At 40.9% G+C, this 24,143-nt stretch overlaps 1 protein-coding gene across 8 annotated transcripts in view; it reads right to left on the bottom strand.

Annotated features, from left to right (window-relative positions):
• Positions 1-19,174, bottom strand: part of Col25a1 (collagen type XXV alpha 1 chain) — a 376,783-nt gene extending 357,609 nt beyond the window's left edge. For 2 of the 8 annotated variants that reach the window (XM_021234540.2, XM_021234538.2), the window contains exons 1-2: positions 18,189-19,165; positions 17,151-17,220 (exon numbers count right to left, since the gene is read on the bottom strand). In XM_021234540.2, the coding sequence (XP_021090199.1) occupies positions 17,151-17,220; positions 18,189-18,485 (367 nt within the window). In that variant the 5' untranslated portion in view covers positions 18,486-19,165. Of the gene's footprint in view, positions 1-17,150; positions 17,221-18,188 lie in introns of all 8 variants that reach the window. The other 6 variants (XM_005082810.4, XM_013122608.3, XM_040751789.1 and 3 more) reach the window with 5 other exon arrangements.
• Positions 19,175-24,143: the final 4,969 nt, after the last annotated feature.

A 24,143-nucleotide genomic window follows, 5' to 3' on the forward strand; every position in this document is an offset into this window, starting at 1 on the left:
TTTCCTTCCATCCATGATACACACAAGGATAAGCGGTTGGGAAATCTGTTTTCTTAATGGCCAATGTATTTAACCAGACAAGAATTCATGGGCAAAAATCATCATAATACTAAACTAACAAGTAGTCACTTCAAGGAAATAACCTAGCTGAAGAACAGAAGACATGGCTAAACCAAGGTGTGGAGGAGGATGGCAGTCTTAACCAAATCTTTAGATGTAAAAACAATCTTATTTCCTCTTCTGAAAACATAGCAACCCACTTGGATTTGTGCTACCTAACTATTGAGAATAATGTCCCAAGAAAATGTCTGTTGTCATTCTCCTCAACAAACAACAGTCTTTGTTGGAAGGCATGAGAAAATTTCACTCATAAGCAAACATCTTGAGAATCATTCAGATGACTGATCCAACAGCATTTCTATCTATCCACCCCTCATTCCATAGCCCAATAGAAGAAATTTCAGTCTAACTAGTTGTGGTGGTTTAAAAGAAAATGGACTCCAAAGGGAACAGCACTATTAAGAGATGTAGCCTTGCTGGAGTAGGTATGGTCCTGTTGGAGGAAGTGTGTCACGGTGCGGGGTGGGTTTTGAGGTATCCTATGCTCAAGCTATGCCTAGTGACACAGTTCACTTCCTTTTGCCTGCAGATCAATATGTAGAACTCTCAGCTCCTTCTCCAGAACCATATCTGCCAACACACAACCATGAAGATAATGGACTAAAACTCTGAACTGTAAGCTAGCCCCAATTAAATGTCTTCTTTTACAAGAGTTGCTGTGGTCATGGTATCTCTTGACAGCAATAGAAACCCTAAGACACTAACATACTGCGATTTTCCTTGAATATTATTTCTCACTGTTAGAACTTCAATATGTGCTGTTATTTTAACAAACTTGAGCTAAATGATCACATTGGTCCAGGCCATCTCCTTGCAGCATCCCAGTAAAAGAATATGGTCTACATTGTCTAAACCCAGTATAACCTACTACACAGACAGCAAGCATACACATAACTCTGAAAATGCTCCTGTCTAGTATTCACATTTCCTATAGGTTGAAATAGTATACTGAAATAAAAAAAACCTTGGCAGTCTCAGAGAAAAAGTCTAGCCTTAAGCTATTAATTTTATTGTATTGAGTCCTATAATTCCTAAGGAAATGTTTTATATGTTTTTCCTATTAAAAGTTTATTCCTAGAGTCTAAGAGCTTTTTAGCAACTCCTGCAGTATTCTGAAGAACTAAATATGCTATTAAATATATGAGAAATATATTTCTTTTGAAGATGTATAATATGCTACTAAGATTTTAGGTATGACTAGAGAAACTGTCTTGCATTAAGATTGTAGTTAAAATAAGAATATTATCCCCATAGAACTTTCTAGTTTCACTTACATTTATGAGGAACCTGAGAACTTGGACATGACATTAATTTCCCTTAAAGTACTAACCTTGACAAAAATTAAGTATCTTACTACATTTTCCTGATACAACAAAAATACCACAAACTGTGTAGTTTATAGTAAGTCCCCTTGTTCTCAAGGATGCATCTTCCTGTAAGAATATAAAGTATTTCCCTCAGGCCTCTTCCCTAAGGCACTAAACCTCAGCCACTTCTGAGAGCCTCAGCTCTTAATATCAATGGTCTGGGGACTAGGGGCCAACCATATGATTTCGGCATTACAGAAACATTAATACCATAATAGAAAGTAAACTAACCTCACATTTTGTTTTAACTGGTTTGCAATTCTCTCTCAATTTCTGCTTTACTTATACAACTTCCAATGAGACTTTTTAGATCTAAGGAAATATACAAGATTTCATGTTCTGACAGTAAAAACAAAAAAAAAGACACATTACAATTTTTTTCCTAATGTTCCTTTCACTTAACCAGAAGAAAATTACAAATTTCCAAAAAAAAAAAAAAAAGTAAATAGAAGCAAAAAGCCTAGCAGATGAATGTGGTGGAAAGCTTTCACCAGATGGGCAGTTACTCCCTTTAACTTCTTAAATATAGACTTAATGTTGCTAAACTGGTTATCTTCGAGAAAACCATGGGCAGCCAGTTAATAGGAAGAAATGCTAAGGAAAGATCCTAGCCAGGAGCATTTTAAGGTTGTGCCTTTATTTTACTGCAATAGAACTTTTGCTAGTTACAACGCTAAACATTCTTCCTTAAAAACACCCTAAGAAGAGCAACTGTCCTCTTTTGGCTACAGTTCATGTCAATATAACAATAACGTTAACACAACCACAGACTCTCTGAGCTGACTGGCAAAGGTCATCAACACTCGACCAACAAGCCCCAGAAAAACCTACCTGCTGGGGAACATGATGCTTCAAACACTATTTTTGCTTCCTTTGTTTTTAAATCTAGTCCAACCCTCATTGAAATCATTTTTTTTAAATATGAACAATAAAGTTCCCACTGAGTAGTCCTTTATCTCCTCTAGAACACTCAGTAGGACACTGATGGACTTATGGCTTGGCTTTAAATCCAACTCCCTACATGTAAGAAAAAAAAAAACAGAAAGCCAAGATCCTACAAAGCCTTCAAGGATAAACCACAGGAATGATTATTGAAATTAAAATACTTGTTTGCTCTTAACCAGCTTTATTTTCTCCAATAGAACAAAGAGAAAGCAATCCCAAGCCAGGATATGGAAATAACTTAAGATTGCTACAAATAAATGGAGAAAAAAGGACAAAACCATTCCCACTACTACAGCAGTTGACATACTGATTTCACAAAGAGGGCCACAAAAATAGGCAGAGCTGGGGAGAATTTTATTCATGTGTTTTGCTATGACACTGTCACATATGTTTATCAATCACCTACTTGACCCATGTTCACTTTCCCCTGCTGGAATCCCTCCTGTCCCCAGAGTCACTGTTCTGCATCCATTTACATATGTATACACAGTTTAAATCTAAATCCCATACATGAAGGAAACATGGAGCATTTGTCTGGGCTTGACTTATTTCTCTCAGCATGATGATCTTCAATCCAGTTTCTATCAAGTTACTTAAATTTTACTCCACTTGTATATACACTTTTCTTTATATCCATCCATTAATGAAAATGATTACATGGTTCTAGACTAGTTCCTGTAAACCAAACAAAAATGTAAATCTTTGCGACTTGGAGTATTTCACATCACAGCTACACCATCCTTTTGAATTTGTATTTATTATTGTGTGTGTGTGTGTACGCACGCGCGTGCGTGTGTACACCCCCACATGTGTGCACCCATATACATGCATGAGTCACAATACACGTATAGAAAAGGCCAGAGGACAACTTTCAGGATTCAGTTCTTGATGGGGGATGTTCTCCTGTATGTATGCTTCTCTTATTGGTTGATGAATAAAATACTGATTGGGCAGTAGCCAGGCAGGAAGTAGAGGTAGGGCTACCAGAGAATTCTGAGTAAAGGACAGAGAGGAGACACCATGTAGATACCGAGAAGATAGGACACCTGGGCGTTCCCTGGTAAGATAAGGCCATGTAGAAATACATAGATTAGTAGTTATGGATTAATAATTGAGAGAAAGTTAGCCCACAAGAAGCCTGAGCCATTGGCTAAACAGCTTCTAATTATTATAAGTCTCTGTGTTTATTTGGGACTGAAGGGCACCGAGACCAGGCTGGGCAGAAACTCCATCCACCAATTCTCTCTTTCTAGAAATGAAACTGAGGTCATCATCCTCTCGTGGTATGTGTTTATGCCCACAGAACCATCTCACACCTTTGAAGAGTTCACTACAGTTCATGGGTGCTGTAAAACCAATACTTTCATTCACTCGCGAAGTACAATTTAACTGTATGTGTTGTGGGATGAAAATATTCACAGCAGACAGTCAACAATTACACCCATAAAACACTGCAGCCATACACACAGACTTAGATATCAGACTGCCTGCTGCAAAATTACTTCTAGAAGTATTGAAATAGTCAAGTAGGGTATGCCTTTAAATCCAGCACTCAGGAGGCAGAGGCATGAGGATCTCTGTGAGGTCCAGGCTGTCAAAGGTTACATAGTAAAACCCTATCTAAAAAAGTGTAAATGTGCAAAAAATAAAAAACAAAATCATTAAATTGTGATAATTCCCATGAATATCATGCAGCTACATAGTGAAATTTTCACAGTGAGTACAATACCACCTTTAGAAAAAAGATTGCTGTCACCCCTTATTATCTACCATTATTAAAAATGTTTTTCCTGTGTGTTCTATAGATATTTCTTTGAAGTTTTGAGCAAATGCATTTGTTCAAATTCATTAAGTTATCCATTACTAGATTAATTGGTTCATATACCATGTAAAAGGTTTGGATGTAAATTAAACACTTACTGTATCAAATTATTCTACTTACTTCTTAGATTCTATTTCTGTTGCTCCATCTATGCAGAGCACTGAGGAAACAAAGACTGAAGAGTACAATTTTTAAAATACATAATACTCTTAACATAATAGACCATCTATTCTGAAATATATCTCAAGGTAAATTGAATGCATTAATTCAGGAGGATAATTGTGTTGAAGCCAAAGAAAGTTATATGATGTGTGTCAATCCATTCTTCTTCAAAAATGAAAAGTATGTGTATAGTTGATGTGGGGGGTCTCTGTGGTCGAACAACACACTGAACTAAAGGCTAAAGTTTGACCTCTAGACCAGACTAAATATGAACCAAGACTTGCTTTCTTTGTCAAACTTCCTAGACAAGTTACCTGAATGCATTTGAGTTGACCCTGCACTTAACCTGACAATAGGTTACCCTTATCTATTGCTCCCCACGTCACAGCCTAGCGTTTGAGTTTTGCCTGTTGTGGTCATTTCAGCTGGAACAGCAACTCCAGTACTCTATCTACATTTTGTGTGTGTCCTTCTCCATCTTCAAGCTATACTATTGCTAACAGGGAAACACTGACTATTCTTGAACAATCTCATCTAACGTTCTACAAGCCTCTTAAACAGTTCTCAGTGTATTTCTGTGGTAGACAGCAGTTATTAGCATGTGGAACTCATTAATCTTAGCCACGTTATTTTATATGAAAGGAAAAATGTTCCCCAATTACATTGCATTGCCCATTTTACAGATTCACAATAAACAACTTGCCTATCTGGCTCAGCTCAGTAAGTCTCTCACTTATTTGACCTTGATGAACTTTTTCTTCATCAACATTTGCTGATGTGAAACACTAATAATCTTCTGAAGAACACAGTTCAGAAAACATACAGGAGAAAATGAAGTGAAAGAATCATAGGTACATAGACAAGCTCTGGGGTGCTAACGAATAGGTTCATGGCAATAAAAAGAAAGCAATGAAAAAAAACCACCTCCACTGTTGGGGAAGTCTTATGCCAATAAAGCACTGTCTGGCCAATAGGAAACCTAGATAGGAGGGACTAGGAGTCGAGGAGGATTCTGGGAAGGAGAAACACAAGAGAGTCAACATGTAACGCCATGGGGTAGGAAGCCCGGGACTATTCTCCGGTAAGAGAAATACTTAGATTAACAATTATGGGGTAATTACTTAAGTCAGAGCTAGCTAGTAAGAAACAAGCAAGGCCAACAGCTTCATAATTAATCTAGCGTCTTGTGTGTTTATTTGGGGACTGCAATGCGGCAGAGCCCAGGCGGCTGGCGGAGGATAAACCAAAGCGGCTAGCAAAGAAAAGCTTCTCTTTACACTCCACCTTCCTCCTCTCTGGCTCTGCACACTGGCTCTCAACATGTGGGTCATGACCCCTTTAGGAGTTGCAGATCAGATATCCTGCATATCAGATATTTACATTACGACTCATAACATTAGCAAAATTACAGTTATGAAATAGCAATGAAAACAATTTTATGGTTATGGGTCACCACAACATGAGGAACTGTGTTAAAGGGTAGCAGCATTAGGAAGGCTGAGAACCACTGATGCAGCATTTTATCACAGCATCAGGAAAAAGCACTTGATCAGTTTTTAGCAAATTCCCAAGTCATGTGAAACCAAAAACAGCTGTAAGCTTATTGAATAATCATTATTCCAATACATCCTGACAAGGCTAGAGTTGGCTTTTATAAATAGATGCAAACTCAGTGGAAAGAAAAGTCTCTTCATATGCCCTCTCTTCCCATCACCCAGAAAACACTGTAAAATAGAGTGCAGAAGACAAGGTTGAGCATCATATCTTAAATAGCAGGACATTTTCCTCAGGGTAATCTCTACTATGGATACCCACCAGCAAGACTCTCACCAACACAATGCAGAAAGAACTGGGATTTGCTTCTCTCCACACCATTTACTAAAGGAAGGCAGAATTTTTGTAGATTATGGAACAAATATCATTTATGAGCCAAAAAGTTAAATTTAATAACAGATAAAGCACATTGAGTTCACTCTGTTGCTAAATATAATCAGTGGAGAATATAAATCAGGAGCATGGAACTGAGTTGCTTACAAATATTTTTCAAATCATAAAATGGTTTCTTGCAAAATCTATTATGACTAAGGACTGTGTCATTACACTTGGCCTTTCTGGGTATTTTATATTAGATATTTACATTGACCACTGTTAGGAATCCAGATGGTTCCCTGAAAGTACAGAAATGGGGAAGGAGAAGGTAATTGCCCAGGCATAATTTCCAAAAGCACGGGGCAGAAGCAGCTCTTTCATTCACATTGTTGGAAACACTTGTTTGTCCCTAAGCACAAGCTGAGTCTTCAGTGTGGTTTCTACTTGAAACAAAGGGTTATGATTTTAAAGCCACTTATGTAAGCTGTGCCTGTGATGCAGACACAGCAATCAGCACCTGTATGGGCTTAGTGTGTAAGCTAAGCTAAAAGGAACTGTCCTTTAAATAACTGGTTTTAGCAAGAAGCATATAACTCATAAGCCTTTAACATGGAAGAACATGGGATAAATAATCATTACTGCTATGAACGGTACCATGGGACTCAGCTTTGCTTCACTGGCCAACCTACCCTTTGAAGAATGGCTTCCTTTCCAGTTGTTTGACAAATGCAGGGAAGCATTGTACTCCAGAAGTGACTGTCCACACCACCCCCTTCCTGACTGCCTGAATCTTGATTCTTCAGGAGGTATCATTAACTTTGTAAGTTGTATATAAATAATGACAAAGTAAAATGAACTCTCATCTATGGATAGGTAATTTGCCAGTGCAAATGACTTCTCTCTTTTACTGTGGACAAGTCCATTTTGTCTCCATGTATGCATCCATTCCCCATTCCTGAACTATAGGTGTCTGTAAGCTTTCTTTGGATGGTTATAACATCTTATTAATTCCTTCATTAATAAGCTAAGATCCTTAAAGCCATGTTCCTTTTATATTGGTATGAAAGGGATAATTACCCCCTCTTTTTTAATTACCTTTTAACAATTTTTTTCTTTTTTGAGAGTTTTCGAGACAGGGTTTCTCTGCGACTTTGGAGGCTGTCCTGGAACTAGCTCTTGTAGACCAAACTGGTCTCAATTTTTGAGGAAAAAAAATCTTCTGAAATCTGAAAATGCCATTGCTCTTTGATACTGATGTTCCTCGACAATACTGCTGAATTGAATCATAAATACAACTCTTTCCAGGAAAGGGTAGAGGCTTAGGGACCAGAGGATGATCAAGGCAGTCAAAGAATAAAAGGGGAGGGGCTGGAGAGATGGGTTAATGGCTGAGAGTACATAGTGCTCTTGTAGAGGACCAGGATTCAGTTCCCAACACCCACATGGCAGTTGACTACCCTCCTGTAACTCCAGCTCTGGGAGACCTGACGCCCTCTTCTGACCTCTGCAGGCATTTGCACTCAGACACAGACAGACAGACGACACACACACAGACACACACATAGAGTAAACAAATAAGCACACAAGCTGAGAGAGAGAGGGAAGAAGGAGGAGGAGGAAGAAGAAGGAGGAGGAGGAGGAAGGAGGAGGAGGAAGAAGAAGAAGGAGGAGGAGGAGGAGGAGGAGGAAGGAGGAGGAGGAGGGGAAGGAAGAGGAAGAAGGAGGAGGAGGAAGAAGGAGGAGGAGGAAGGAGGAGGAGGGGAAGGAGGAGTAAGGAGGAGGAGAAAGGGAAGGAGGAGGAGAAGGGGAAGGAGGAGTAAGAAGGAGGAGGAGGAGGAAGGAGGAAGGAGGAGGAGGAGGAGGAAGGAGGAGGAGGAAGGAAGAAGAAGAATGCCCAGAACAAGGAGCAACGTCTTCTGTCTGAAGTCTCATGGTCACATGCGCTGCTCCAACAGCAGACCTATCTGGGCAACACTGCCCCACGGAGAACCTGACAGGGCCTCGCTCCTCTGCCTAGACATGTGCTTGTGCTTACTCTTAGTTTTCAGAACTAAGATTATTAATCTCATCACATCTCATAAGCATGATTCCAGTGCAACTGCTTAAAATGCTGGTAGCACATTATCACAGTTAACCAAAAGTGCAGACTGGTAATAAATTGAAAACGATGAGGAAGTGATATATGATACACACCGGGGTGCTATGCGACTGATTATAAAATTCCTCTGTCTGTGCTTTCTTCCTGACGACTGATGATGGAAACAGGGGTTTTCTGCTGAAAAATATGATGGTTTAAAGCAAAACACACTCTGAGTCTAATTCATTGTGGGTTTATACAGAAAAACGCAAAATATACCCCAGATCTCTCAATCCAAGTATATCCTTTACTATAAAAGTAAATTAGCCAGTTTTATATTCAAAAAATGGCAACATAAATTTTACCAGTACACATTGCATTCCTCATTCAGAACTTGATTGCAGGAACAATCCTGATATTCAGGAAACCATCCTTAGGAGTAGCTGGAATTTAGAGCCTTAAATAACTGCACAGGAGGAAACTAAATACAAGAACGTAAAAGCCTCCATTTCTTTACGGATGTCATTTCTCAATTCTAGAGGTTCCCTTTTATTAAAAACTCCCAGGTGCATCACATGAATTGTAGGAGGCGACTCCCTGTTTAAACTGTGGGCTGGGAATCTAGCAGCCTTGCAGCAAGGAGAAGCGGAGTTAGGAGCTATAGTTTGCTTACATTCTTTTTTTATTTAGCGAATGCTCTTTCTAGCCTCCCTTACTTGATCACTGCCCCCATCTTTGCTGCTTGTAGATAACTGGATTCTCTCATAGAGCAACTAAAAAATAAAACTTACCTTCTCATCTAGCATTCCTTGAAGTCCACAGTTCGAGAGTTATGTTGTTAAGACAAAAATTGCTCATCCCTGACTCTTACAGTTCTGCTGCATGTCCTAACAAGACTACCGGGGAAGGTGTGGTACACAGACAAACCAGCTGTTCATGCAGCAACCAACAGTGCTGATGAGTGAGCACTCATCTCAAAGGCAGTAGAGGATCATCTTTCCTTTTCCCTCCTCCAGCACTTGCTACAGTGGGGCTAGAAACAGATTGATGCTTTCTCTGTGAAAGGTACTGCAAGTCTCACCCATTATTGGATAAAATACTGTTAATTTCTAGAGATTCTGTCGTTGGTGGCATCTACTACCCATGCTAGTATGCAAATTCAAATAAATAGCCATGTCTATTCAAAAATTTTTTCCATGTAATTTAACTCCATCACTTCTAGGAACGTTTCTAGCATACAACTCTGGAGGTGAGCTCTGTGCTGACAAGCACAGCGTATTTCTAAGCCTAGCTGCCAGGGCGACACTGACCATAGCATTTTCAGTAATTTTTGTAACAACATTCCATGGAGTCTTAAGATTTGTTGTGGAATATTACTTTAACTATGCAAAGGTGTGTTATATTTGTTTACACTGCATTTGTTTAATGATGTAAAGATGTGTTGCTTTGCCTGCCTAAGGCACCAGATTGCCTAATAAAAAGCTGAACAACCAATAGCTAAGCAATAGAGGGATAGGCAGGCTGACAGGCAGAGAAACTAAGTAGGAGGAAGCGTCTAGGCTTGAAAGAGAAAAGAACAAGGGAGAAAGAAAGGGACATACCCAGAGCCAGAAGCCAGGCAGCAGCCAGGCAGACACAGAGTAGGACGTACAAAATGAAAGAAAGGTAAAAAGCTCGTGGGGAGACATAGATGAAGAGAAACAGGTTAAAGTAAGTTACAAGAGCTAGTTGAGACAAGCATAAGGTAAGGCTGAACATTCGTAACTAATAGTAAGTCTCCATGTCGTGATTTGGGAGCTGATTGGTGGCCCAGAAAAAAACCCTGTTACAAAGATTCTTTGGAGATACCCCAGGGGCCCCAGGAGGAAAATGGGAGACAACAGGAAGTTTTCATTCCTGTATTTAAAATGTGGGGACTGGGAAGGGAGCTCAGGGTTAAGAATGTGTACACTTCTCTTGCAGAGACCCTGAAGTTCAATTCCCAGCCCTTATACTAGGCAGTTCATGCCACCTGTAGCGCCAGCTCCAGGAGATATGACACTATCTTCTGGCCTCTGTTGGCAGTCACATGCATGTGCATGCATGTGCACACATACAGACACACACTCATGAATAAATAAATCTTTTGAAAAGTGGTCAGCACATTTGTTTGGCACATATTATTTTTCATGTATGTGTACATGTATGTGAGCATGTGGGTTATATAAGAATGAGTCAGAAATAGTTTGTAGAGCCTGAACTAAGAGTTGTAAATAAGGGCAGACATTCTTATAATCTAAAAGACTGGAACTCTTAAAATCTAAATTATTAACAATAAAATGAACACAATTTAGCATTTCTAACAACTAACGCCACTGTCTACTAAACATGCCCTTATAGGGGGAAAAAAAGACAATTTCATGCTAAGACTAAGAAATGAAATAGGTGGTAAAATCAGGAATGCTTCAATTCTCATGTGCTCAAGTGAGGCTAAAATGGACACCCCAGAGATGGTGACATCAGAAGCACGACAGCAATCCCAAATTATTCTGGAGTCTATGAAGTTTGAACCTAAAAATCCCCATTTGACAAATTCAATTTAGTTCATTTTTTTCTAAATATTGGAATACCAGTCCAAAATTCATAACTGTGACCCTATCTACTTAACAGCCAAACTCTGCCTAAAATTAATGTGAAGTTGGGAGCTAGCAAAACAGCTCGGTTAATAGGATGCTTTCTCACATGCATCACACAAGACCAAATGTAGTGGTGCACACGGGTGGTCATGGCACTTGTGCTGTAGAGATAGTAGGTCATCTCCTCTGCATTTTGACTTCAAGGATAGCCTAAACTACATAAGACTTTGTGTAAATAAAGTAAAATGTGCTGATTTTAAATATTTCTAATGTAATAAGATACTGTGACCTTCAGATCTTAAATTCCTTGCTTCCTCCACTAATCTTTTTTGTTGCAAAGAGAGGTCAAGAAATGTATGTCAGCAATGGAAAAGGAGGCAGAGACTGAGCTTTGAAGCTTGAAGCGGGGCGGGGTTGCTGCTATTCCACTCAGTTCCTCCTCCTTGTGGTCACAAAGAGGAGGGGCTTGTTTGCCACTTGGTGCCACTTCCTCAAGAAATTCAATCATCCAGTGACCTACAGAACAGTCATTTGAAGGAATTAGGGCACCAATAGGAATATAGGGTACCAATGAAAAGGGCTCACTTCTAACTTGTTAGAGAGGTTCCACTTCATCATCCTACTCAGCATTTACTCCTTTGTAAAGTCATATTTTAAGTAGTTTTTTTTTCTCTGTAGAATTGCAAAACAAATCCCAAAAGATGCCAATAAATATCCATGTCTGGAAATCAGGCATTTGAGCAAACCACAGTCTGTCTTAAACACAAATTGGGGGGAGGGGTGGAGAGTGCTAAATATTGTGGTGCATAAAACCCATTTCACCCATATTGGCAAACCAAGGAGGGCGGGGATGCCTCTGTGCTTAGACCAGACTGACTCACGCCTTGTTTTCACATTCTCAGCTTCCATCAAACTACCAAGTAATGTTTGTAAAGGCATAGGAGGGAACTAAAACACTTTTTCATGATCATTCTTGGATGGCTTCCACTCAAGATAACAGGCTGATGCTACTTGGATAAGTGGGGATGCCCTTGTGGCAGGAAATGCCCCCCCCCAGCTGCAGAGCAGTCCTCACTCTAGCAAGTCTCCTTGCATGCTCCCCTCTACCTAATCCTGACTCTGATCAAACACTCCTTCTCCATTCCCAGACCTAAGGCTGCCAGTCTGACACTGCTTTCACCAACAACATCTGACTGATGCTGCACAGTGACAACGGGAAGCAGAGTGGGCTATCACAGTCCTAAGAGAGGACTTGTTCCTACACTTCCTTGCTGGAATGAGCAAGAGTGAACCGAGCTCCATGAAGAATTGATATCTTTCTCTCTGATAACCCTCAGCTCATCAAAACAGGAACTGCTAAGGAAAAGAATATAAAGAAATAGCCTAATTTATATACAAGTGTAGCACACAAGAAAAACTCGAGCACTGCTTCAAAAGGCAGTTTGTCCTTGGTCCTTTGGCTGGGGCATTTTGCCAGCTGTCACTACTAGACCAACTGAAAGTGCCACACCCCAAACTGTTGTTCTCATTAGAACCAAAACAATTTAACATGAATGCCTGGAGGTACTGGCATGTCACACTGTGTTGTGTAGTCTTACAAGAATGCCTGTCATTCTCGTTACATAATTTTTAAGGATTTGCATTCATGGTCCACAAACTGCTTCTGACGCTCCTTTATATAACTAAGATCTGTACATTATGATTCTCTTACTTGATGTACTACATTTGTTGTATGGTCTCTTTTTTAAAAAGTGTAGCCTAAGTAAAATATTAGTAAGAAATACTTTTCTATACTTTAAAGATAATCTAAGGGCTCTTCCGAAACCATGAGAAATGAAGTCCTTCAATCAGACACCTGTGCCTACATTACTTACAATTAGGAATGTGAGGTTCTTCGATTAACTTACACATCCTCTTGCTTCATACATAATCATTTCCAGGGAGGTGATCTCAGAAAGTATCTAATGGTCTTCTGTTTGACTACCTGGCTCCCTCCATCCTCCATCAGTCTCTATATAGAAGCCCTTCGGCAAACCTGCCTGATTTATACATACTTTTATGTAAGGCACTAGAAGAGAACCCAAGACAAAATTCTATCCACAGAATGAGCCAATTTATTCCCTCATCTGAAGGTCAAGCTTTATAGAGTTTCTCTTGAGTTCACAATGAAGTAAATGTGAGCTATCAGGAGACAAAAATGACCCAAAACTAGACCTCAATGGATGGTGGCCCAAATATAAATTTATTACAAACATTAACATTGCTGAAGTATAAATTACACCTCACTAAAGCTACTAAAAATAAGTCTGAAAATGAGTCAGACAGGTAAGCTATCTATAAATATCTAATATGGAAACTACAAAGATACTTTTGACTATTCCATGCTCAAGTAAGCCTAAACTCCATCTACTTTAGTCACATTTCTCCTAAAATGTCCAGAGTTCTCCCTGTAATGTTAATAAAAATAACCTGAGACTAATGTAAATATCTGTAAAGAACAAATCATTACTGGTACAGCAACAAGAGAAACTCTAGTATGATTATCTATGTGGATGATAAAAATATCTGCTCAAGTAAACATAGTTGTACTTCAAGGTTTGTCACTGATTAGACACTGGACTCCAAGTAAGCATCTCAAAGAGTCTTTTCCCACCTTTATCCCGTAACTCTGTGCACTAGAGTTAAATAGCATGAAAAATAACTGGCTTGAGGATCTGGCTCGGTAGTGTAGCTTAGTGGTGAAGTGTTTGCAGAGCATTGAGGAGGCAAAAAGAAAAAAGACAGCAACTACAATTTAACACACACTCACTAAAACATCAGACTGTTCTGGGACTCTGTGTGCGTGCGTGCGTGCGTGCGTGCGTGCGTGCGTGCGTGCGTGCGTGTTGTTTGTTTGTTTTCAGGTGAGGAAATAGAACACTCTTCATTCTTTAGTTCAAACAAGGTCACACATTATCGGTAGCTGATCCAGAATTCCAGCCCAGAGGTATTCTCCTCTAAATGCTCATTCTCTACTCCTCATTAGGTCTTGGACTTCCAGTTCCCTATTTTCCTGAGTCCCAGCTCTTCATCTATAAAAGTAGATGACTAGGAGTTAATTCTCCAAGTTGTTATGAAAATTAAGGAGCACATCTCTTATATTAAGAAACTATTCAATAAATACTTCATCCTTCTCCCAAGACAACAGAAAACAAACAAACTATAAATGTTATTGTTTCTTTACACCCTACCTGGACAACCCCTTCAGGAACTGTGGTCTATCAAGAGAGCTTAGAGTGAATGCAAACACCATAACAGCATTACTTTTTTTTCTACCAGCCTTTGGCTCTGTTACTGAGACTGTCAACAAGAGTGTCAACTTCAAGGGGTGGGCATCTGTCCACAGGAACTGAGTTGAGGTCACAGACTTGTCCAGCTCTGTCCTGCACACAGATGTCTTTGTGACAACACTTAGACACTATGAACCACAGCTAGAGCCACACCAGGTGGGAAGTGCTGTATCCCCTTCTAATCCGTGGCTGGCCAGCTTATTCCCAAAGACAGTATCTCACTGAGCATATCTCAAAGTCATTCTCTTCAGGATATAGCGTCCTTTTTTTAGAATGCCTGATTATTACCCAAGCAGAAGGATGTATTTCCAGAACAGTGGTTGTTTGGTTCCTTGCACTGGAAGATACACCTTTCAGTAGTTATTGCTCAAGAAGCCAGGTAAAAACTGATGTGATGTGGGGCTCTAGTGGTGACAAGGAGGTAAAGCAGCTGTTACAGAGAGCCAACCAAAATCCCTTTTAAATTGTTTTGTTGTAACCAAAACCACTCCAGTGTCATCTGCCAAGATAACAAGCCCAACTCTAAAGGTGGTAGCTTTCTTCCAGATCAAGTGGTAATTAGGTTATATTAAAGATTAGTGACATCTTCACAGAAAATAGAATTCAGAGCAGTAGAGGTTGCTTTTCAACTTTTTACCAAATTCAGTATGATTATTAAACACTTAGTTACCTGTACATACAGTTAACAAAAGCATCGCATGCCAAAAGGACTGGACTCTAAGGGATATGGTCAGGGACTCTCAATACTGGGTATCTTGAGGTGATTATGTGTTCAATCCTGAGCTGGAATGTGACTTCCTTAAATATCTGAGTTGTGAGGTCGGTTCCAACTCAAAACAACTAAGAATGAAAGCTACATGTTCAAATGCTGACTCCTCCTTGATCTTCTTCTAACAGAAGAGGTAACTTAAATTGTCAAATAGTCACATATATATTTTCACATTAAAATTTTCAAGCAGTCACATATTTATTATATATTATTGTATAATATACATGTATCTTATTAAAATGCATACATTTCCCCTATGTGTTGGACAGTTAGACCTAGGGTCTCACACATGCTAGGCTAGTGTCCTAAAACTGAGCTACATCAAAATTTTTAAGACTGTTTTATAATTTGTAGCCTTGGCAGGCGCTGAACTTGCAATCCTCCTGCCTCAACCTCTGTGTAGGTGGAATAAGAGGTCTTCACCATCATTCCAGGAATGTTTTCCTAATCAAAAGCCTTTAATTGAAGAAAACATAGTTCCAATATGTTGAACAATGTAATTGAATATATAATTGTTGTGTTATAGGGCCAGTGAGATGACTCAGTAAGTAAAGGCACTTGTCACTAAGCCTGATGACCCTGGGCTCCACTTGGTGAAACTACAATGCTAACTCCTACAGGTTGTCCTCTGACTTCCACACAAGTGCTATTGTACACACATGGGCATATGCATGTTCATTCCAACATGGACATACATGGTCACACAGACGAGTGCACATACACACACATGATGTAATTGTTTAAAAGTTTTTTAAATGTGTCTGCTATAAAACCTGGTATTCATATTTTAAACTAATGCACAAGATGGCAGCTGTGTTGATCATGTAAAAAATAATTCAGGATATTAAGAAAATACAGGAAGTAGCCTTTCCATATACAGTCATGTGCCACCTAACAGGGAGAATTGTGTAGTTAGACAATTTCATGCACTGTACTTCACAAACTGAAATTACTATAATATCAACAAATGATGTAATCTTATAAGGCCTCTATCTTACACAATGTGATTAACCAAATGTAACTATGCAACATCTAACTACATAAATATTAAGTATCATATTTTTGAACATTAAATAAAATGTAAAGGAATCACTTTGCATGCCTGATTTAAAAAACTAAATGTTCATAAATGCATTATAGTGTTTATCTGAAAAAAAAACACTCATGGAGTTTTATGACCATCATCCAAGATCTTCTAAATTGTTAATCTACAGATAAATACGGAGTCTCAGAGATCTATGAAGGGAAAGTTACAATCACCCTGGCTGGATGGGGAGTGGGGGGGGGTGCTACTCATTGCTGTCTCTCTTCCCCATCCTCTTGGGCACTGCCATTAACATGGTTCCCTAAAACCGCACACAAATACGGTAAAAATACAAGAACCTGACCTGAGACATCATTGAGAATGTAATAGTTTGTAATATGAGTTCAAGATAAAGAATATCCCCAGTCTTGTCTTCTGCTGTGGGGCAGGAGAGACAGCAGCCTCTTTGACAGGACAGAATACAAGCCAGTGAAGAAGTATAGGTGATTCATATGTATAGATATATACCAAAGGCAGGCAGCAAACCTGCACTGATATAGCATTAGACACCAGGGGATTCAGAATGTAAGAGTTCAACAGTTGTTTTCACAAATACATGCACACAAAAAATGACATTACTTAATAAGATCATGGAAGGCTCTCCATCTATGACTCTAAGAATTCTGTCTTTGTAAATCATCTTGCCTATATTATCCATGGTGGTCATCTCGAGCTTCCTCACTTTCCCATAGCAGACCTTAGTATCCTGTATGACATAATATTTAGGGATGGGGGGTTGCCATCTTTTGAACTGAAGCATGTTGGTTTTATTAAAGCAGGTTGGGCCTGCATTCTTTCTTTACTATTATTACAGGTGGACTTGACAGCACAAGACCGTGTGTGTGTGTGTGTGTGTGTGAGAGAGAGAGAGAGAGAGAGAGAGAGAGAGAGAGAGAGAGAGAGAGAGAGAGAGAGAGAGAGAGAGAGAGAGAGAGAGAGAGAGCATGTGTTCTGCTGTGGAGGAAACATTGTTAAATGAGGTCTATTTTACCTGCTGGGCAGTTGCACTCTGAAGGTGCCTCTCTTGCGATTCTTATTTTAGCCATATGTTCATAGGATTTCTGTAGGAAAAGCAGAGGTATTAACAGAATCGTCAGTAGCACGTAGTGCTGAAGAGAACTGGACTCTCAGGGACTCTCTGGCTACATGCCTGATTTACCAGCATTCGATAGCTTGCATAAGGAATATTTACATATGTTCTTGGACTCTAGTCAAAAAGTAACAGAATCCAAGTCCTAAAATAAGACAATGACCACTGATGTGGTAGCAGGGTTGCAGGGTTTGCCTAATATCTTTCCTGAGCCTTCCATTACCACCACCCTCTCCTGCAGCCCTAGTATAGGCAGTCAGTGCACAGCCTGGCAGTGATACCAGGCAGGTCTGAAGACACGGACGTCAACAGTTAGCAAGTGAATAGCAACTGCTAACCAGTCTCACTTTCCGAAGTAAATCCAGTCCCCAAAGCCCCTAACTCCAGTGAAACCAACCTTGAAGATAATGTGATTCTTTCAACTCTACTTCAATGACTCTACATTCACCAATACCTACACGGCAGCCTTTGCCAAATATAAAACTTTTTCTTAAGTGTTTGAACTTGAAAAGATTTGAAGGGCGAAATTCATGAACCTATATAGAATTGTTTCACTTGAAAGTGATTTACCTTTTGTCTATTAATAACACCTGTGAGATCTTGTGTCCATACTGAATATTCTACGTAGAACTGAGAGATCACAAGAGACTCCAGAAAACTAAAAGAAATGAAATGCTCATCCCCACACTCCCACTATCCAGGCCGCCCTTCCCTCTGTTAGATCTCCATATATGTTCAGCATGCAAGGACTGCCGAAGAGTGAAAGCGATTTCCACTACAGACTCGCTATTCATCAATACCCAAGGTACTTAGCACTCCCTACTCGGCACCACACTCAAGCCAGCTGTGCATACAGTAAGGGTTGAAGCTAGCCCTGCAGGCTGGACTCACACCGGTGCCAAACAGTATCCACGTGCAAAATACCCCAGCCTTTCACACCTGAGCCAAGAGACGCTCCACTTTCTCCTGAACCATAGCCTTCAGCTCATCCAGGGTGTCCGGCAGGGGACGAAAGGAAGGGGTCCCTTTAGCAGATTCAAGAGCGGCAATCCTCGCCTGGAGGTCGTTGGTTTTCACCCCAAGATACAAACAAAACACCACAGCAACCACTGACAGGAGGGTCGCCAGGGCTGCGCACGAGGCCATGGTGCCTGCACAACGCTGTCCCAGGGGGCGCGGATCTTCTGATGCAGGTTCTCGTCCCCCTCCTTTCCCTGCAAGCTTCTTCACCAACATCGTGGCGGAGTCGCCGGCCTCAGCTACGCCGTCCACCTTCTACCCACTCCAATAATCTTAGGAGAGGAAGGGCCGGTTTCTCCAAAGTTCAGTCCCTGCCGCTGCACAACTAGTTGGTGGAGTCAGAGCCCCGGCTCGGAGATGGACCTGAGCTTGACTCGGTGTCGGGATCAGCAAGCATGGACCATCCTCCTGATTCTTTCTCCCCTTCCAGCCGGGAGTGAAAAGCACCCTCCGGCCGGGGGCTGTGTGGCGCCGGGGATCACAGCCGAAGTCAAACCCACCAGGGTAGCTCTTCTGACCCTCCAAGATCCGGCACCTCCTTAGTGGTCCCCCGCGCGGAGGCGCAGGATCCACGGGCCCCTCTCCCTGCTCCGACCTGTTGCGTCTGTCTGCCTATCTCTACCTATTCCGGGCTTTCCACACGTCGACCTGTCTCCCACCTAGATCAATCAGTTCAAGGCCAAAAAGAAAAAGAAATGCAGAGGGACGCGACGAAAGCGCGGCCCTCGTGGGGTGGCAGAGGAATAGTGGAGAGAGGAGAACCGAACGACCCAAGCAGCAATCGAGAGCCGCGAGGCCCCAGAAGTAGCTCCGCAGCCTCGCGTGTGCGAGCCTTAAATACCCCGGGATGCTCGCGTGTGAGACAGTGCGCGCGCGCCTCAAGCACGGCCCGCCCCCTCCCGCAGGAGCCTCCTTATTAGCATAATATATTCACCTTCGCCCAGCCCGCCTGGACCCACGAGAGGGCGGGAGCGCGGGTGGGAGTGGAGCGGGAGGTCCCTATTAGCATAATACATGCAAATATCTTCTGCAGCCACAGTGATTGGAGAGGAGACCCTTCTCCTCCAGCCACAGTGTAACTTCAGCGTCCCCTAAGGCCACCTCTCTGGCCTTAGCCAGAGGCCGAAAGGGGGTCCGCTGCGCCAAGTGACTTATTCGGGCTTAGCCCAGCGCCCCCTCTTTATTTGGCTTTAAAAATGGAGGAATGGCCTCCTGGAGCAGAACGCTGCAGCTCTCCAGATTCTCACTCAAAAGCAGCCGCAGGAGCTCCTCCATCTAGCCCTAGTGAGATGCTTTCCCTCCTCCAGCAGCTCTTTCCCACATGCCCAGAGGCAAAGTGTCTGGCTGACGTCTGTAGGGTACCTTCCCCACTTCCCTTCCTTCCCACGCCTTGCAGCAGATTCTCCAAGCGACAGGGCAAGTTTTCTCGCCCCTCCCCCGTTTCCTCTTGTCTTGATGCTGTTTCCCCCAGCTCTGGGCTCCTACTCAGTACTAGGGTGCTAATGTGTTTTCCTGATTCCCTGTTTTGTGGGATTGAAAGGGGGAGTGCCTGAGGCACACATTTCTCAGGATTTAAGAAAGAGTTGAAGAATGAAGTCAATTTTTCCTTTTCCTTCACTCTCAGCTTGCTATTCCCTCTGGATCAAATTACATAGTCTCTAATGGGATTTTTTCCCTCCTCTAAATTGATAACAAGTAGCATTTTGCATCCAATTGACGTTGGAGGGGCAAAAGAAAACTCTAATTCTTCCCCCAAAAAACCTTCCACTCTACGTGTTTTTCCTAATTTAACCATGCTAACCTCAACTAGTTGCTCGCTACTGTAATCAATGAACAAAATACTGCACCGAGCAGTGCCTTCTCATGTGTGCAAACTGAGAGCACCAACGGAGAGCAGAATAAAGACAGAGGACCGCTGCTGAACGGCTGTTCTAGACATGACAGGGAGGCTGTACCTTCTGAAATCTCAACAAGTGGTCACCTAAACAAGAGCTCAAGACCTGCTTGACAGCACCAGTCAACATGCCAACCTGGATGGGGGATTTGCACAGGGTACCACCAATCAGTGGCTGCTGAAGAAGAATCAGTTTTTTTCAGGGACCAGTCCCAAGCAGGAATCTCCAAATACATATGAGAAACACTAAATGCACTCAGTATGGTGTGTGTGTGTGTGTGTGTGTGTGTGTGTGTGTGTGTGTGTGTATGTGTGTTGGGGATTTCTAACTCCTTGAGTCCCTTCATTATGTTATCTTTTCACCAAACTATATTCTCCCTAATCACCATGTTAGCTGCTGAGTGATAACTGTATATACCAAACCCAAACCTTCTGAGCCTCAGAATCACACAGCCAACCTTTTGACGTGCACATTTCACTAGCAATTACAACTCAACCGACAACTCATTCCCAGTTTTCCTTCTCAGCAGGAGTTGTCCTGACATCTCATCCTCCTCTCCATGCTCCCCTAAGACCCTTTAGTGCATCTGTCATCCTTAGATTGTAAACCTTAATGTCTTAGCCATCCCCACTGGTACCTGCCATCTTACCAAACTTATTGCTCATGTTGTTCCTCTGCATAGCAGTTTCTAGAAATATGCCAAGAGAATAAAGATCTTGCAATTCAGACAAGCACGAAAGCCATTTTCCATTCCGATGCCAACAGTAGGACACATGGCTCGTGTGGATGATGTGTTCTGTGGAAGTTCGCCATGAGAGGGTCCTTCAGCATCTCTCCTAAGCTCTTAGAATGATCAGATCTCAGTGGAGCGATGGGGTTGGAATTCAGTGAATTTGAGGACTTTATCCAGAGGATTAGATTTGCTTTATATCTTTGGTGGGCATGATATCTCAGAAATGTGCCAGCCATTGGCACTAAGATTTCAAGACCCAGAAGATTCTCTGCATCAAACTTAAAGAATGCCTGAATCAGCAAGACTCTGTGGTCTGAACCCACATTGTTCTACAGAGTTGACAGAGCATCATTACTTTGACTTCTACGTGGAGAAATATACAAGACAGCATTAAAGTAGCTCTAAAAAATTCTATGCTTCAACTGACTCCAGTTTGCCTATGGCTCGTATCACTAACAGTAAAAGGCAAACAGCTGGTTGATGTTCAGGGCTATGATGGAAATAGAAATACTGTGCACATGCATAAAAAAACAGAGAGAAAGAAAGAGGGAGAGAGAGACAGAGACAGAGAAAGAAAAGGGGGGTGCATGCTCCAAGCTCCAAAACCTCTAAGTAGCCAAACATTTGTAGATGATGTTAAGAATCTTAAGATGGGAAGATTGTTTATGTAACCACAGGGTCCTCACAAAACAGAAGCAGATTTCAGAAGGAGAAGAGATATGTTGAGAGAGCAGGGATTTCGGATGCAAATACTGTCTCTGAAGATGGAAGAGTGGCAAAGCTTCTATTCTAGAAGCAGGAAGAAGGAGTAGCATGGGTTCTCCGCTAGAACATCCAAAGGAAATCAACCCTCCCAGCCAATACCTGGAATTTAGGAACTCTGACCACCAGAGCTGTAATTACTGTTTGTTTTGTTTTAGCTTTCTAGGTTTGTAGTTATATGTTCTGATGTCAAAATAACAATAATCAAAATCACAAGAAAACAGTCTTTATCTGTAAAGACAGCATCAGAAGTTGCCCTGGAACCACCCTAAGGCCCAAAAGTCTAACAAGCCATGCAATACTGAGTCCCTACATCTCAAGGATTTATATATTGTCTATACATTGATGTATTGCCTAGGAAAGATTTGAAGGCCTATCTTCTCTCACACCGTGCAAAATCAGGATACCCTCTACAAAAGCATAGTAAGGCAAAAACGGTGTGTTCTATTTTCTTGATGCCCCCTCATGGAACAACTCAACAACGGTCAACCAGCCAACTGTGCCGTCACTCTCCTCCTTGTTCCTATTGACAGCTCTCTGACCCAAGACTTATGTCACTGCCGGAGTTACTGACAGCAATCTCCGGGTCACCAAGTATGAGGAACAAACATGACTTCTGATGGACAGGATAGAAAACAGATGAAGTGAAAAGGGAAGAGACTGGGAACAAAAGCAACAAAATGGAAGAAGCAGCCTTATAATTTAAGAAGGTGTGACCTGTTCCTAATGCCTCAAAAAGCTAATCGATAATGGGTATAACTGTAGATACAAGAAATTTACACATCAACCAAAAAAAAAAGGAAATCTATATATATTTCAAATTTGAACTGTTCATGTGTATTTAGAAAGATTATCGATGTATGAGAGTTGCTTGGATAATCACATTATATTTTTTCATGTGGGTATTAACTACATTAAAAAAAAGACTTCACTTTCAGTTAAAAATACCTTTCAAAGGCATTAACTCTTGAGACTAATTTTCTAGAACCCAGCTTTAGCCACTGCTCCCAGCAAGTTTATCCAACAGGAGCACACATACCCAGAGATTTCTGCCTTTCTTTGTACACCCGCACCACCTGTTGTAACCTCTAAGTGTCTTAATAAAGAAAATGATGGAATAAACTGTGCATGGCATCACATGCCATTTTAAAAAAACTTCAGAGAGCATGTGCTCACAGAGTCGTCTCATAGGAAGGCAGTTTCACAAAGAGAACTGGAGTAAGCTGGAGAGAGTTAAGAGGACTGAAGCTTTCGAGATACTGCTCCTCTACAGCCGGGCAAGTTTCAATAAATCACAAACAAATTATAAATATCTTTCAGAGCAGACCAGCAGAAAAGAAGTATCTGGCTCCAAGTGACAGCTGAAAAATTCCCTTTCAGGCAGATCAAGGAACTGATCCCATTTGTACAAGCCCGGTTAAGCAAGGGGCTTACAGCTGTATGAATCCAATAATCTGGATGGTGCATACCCTCCCAACTCCCTGGCCTCTGTGCAGCCAGGGTTCAGTTAGTTGTTCTGTTATATTTAGAAGGAGCAAGCGAATTATCTTCTCGAAGTTTAAATAGCCAAGTATTAAACCTACTTAATGAATTTTTCTCCAAAATTCACCAGTTACATGGCTGATTAAAGCAAAGAAATGTGTTTTGTCAAACTTTCTAGAGCAACCTTTTCATGTGGCGCTGTGCATACAGACATGTTCATGTCATTGATCAGCCCATAGCTGAGAGCCCAGAACATTGCCCAGTTTTGCTTCTTACTCATTGGGACATGTGGAATAAATTACTTAGCTTTGTTGTACTTCTGTTTTCTCCATCTATAAAATAATTATAATAATTAACTAACTGTTAGGATCTTTTGCTAGGAAAAAGTGGGACTATGTGTAAAGGCATAACACTCCCTGGCAGGTATTAAGTGCAGTAGACCATTTAGTTTTTATTGGTGCTACCTGTTATTATCACTTTAAAAGCTCCAGTTTACTGACTGTAGATACTAAAGGCAAGAGCAATGTATGTCCATTCTCACGCTGATTTTTCATTCACATACCATGATTTTAGTCCTATTTCAGTTTAAAAGAACAGAGTAGCCTCAGGACCACCTTCCAGTTGTTGGATTATTTGAGAAATTCCCTATTCCAAACAACTCTTCATATAGCTTACATAATTCTTGATTTGTTGTACCTAGTCTAGAATAAAATAAATAAATAAAAGCATGCATTACATATTCTAATATGTCTGGCATCTTTTACTCAACATGGTTTGGGGCTTTATCCATGTATTATATATTATAGCATTTTCTTTTCAATTGTTACTTTTACAGCTTTTCTGTTAACTTGTTAGTAAACATTTGTATTATTTCTAATATTTTACTATGTGATTATTTGGTGTATTCATTCATTTTTATTGTGTGTATTTTTAAAGTATAAATAATTGTTTCATTTATAAATGAAAAATTCACTAAGACCGTTTGCAAAGAACAAACTGGGA

This window comes from Mesocricetus auratus, unplaced genomic scaffold, assembly GCF_017639785.1.
Source record: "Mesocricetus auratus isolate SY011 unplaced genomic scaffold, BCM_Maur_2.0 Super-Scaffold_100009, whole genome shotgun sequence".
NCBI classification, from domain to species: domain Eukaryota; kingdom Metazoa; phylum Chordata; class Mammalia; order Rodentia; family Cricetidae; genus Mesocricetus; species Mesocricetus auratus.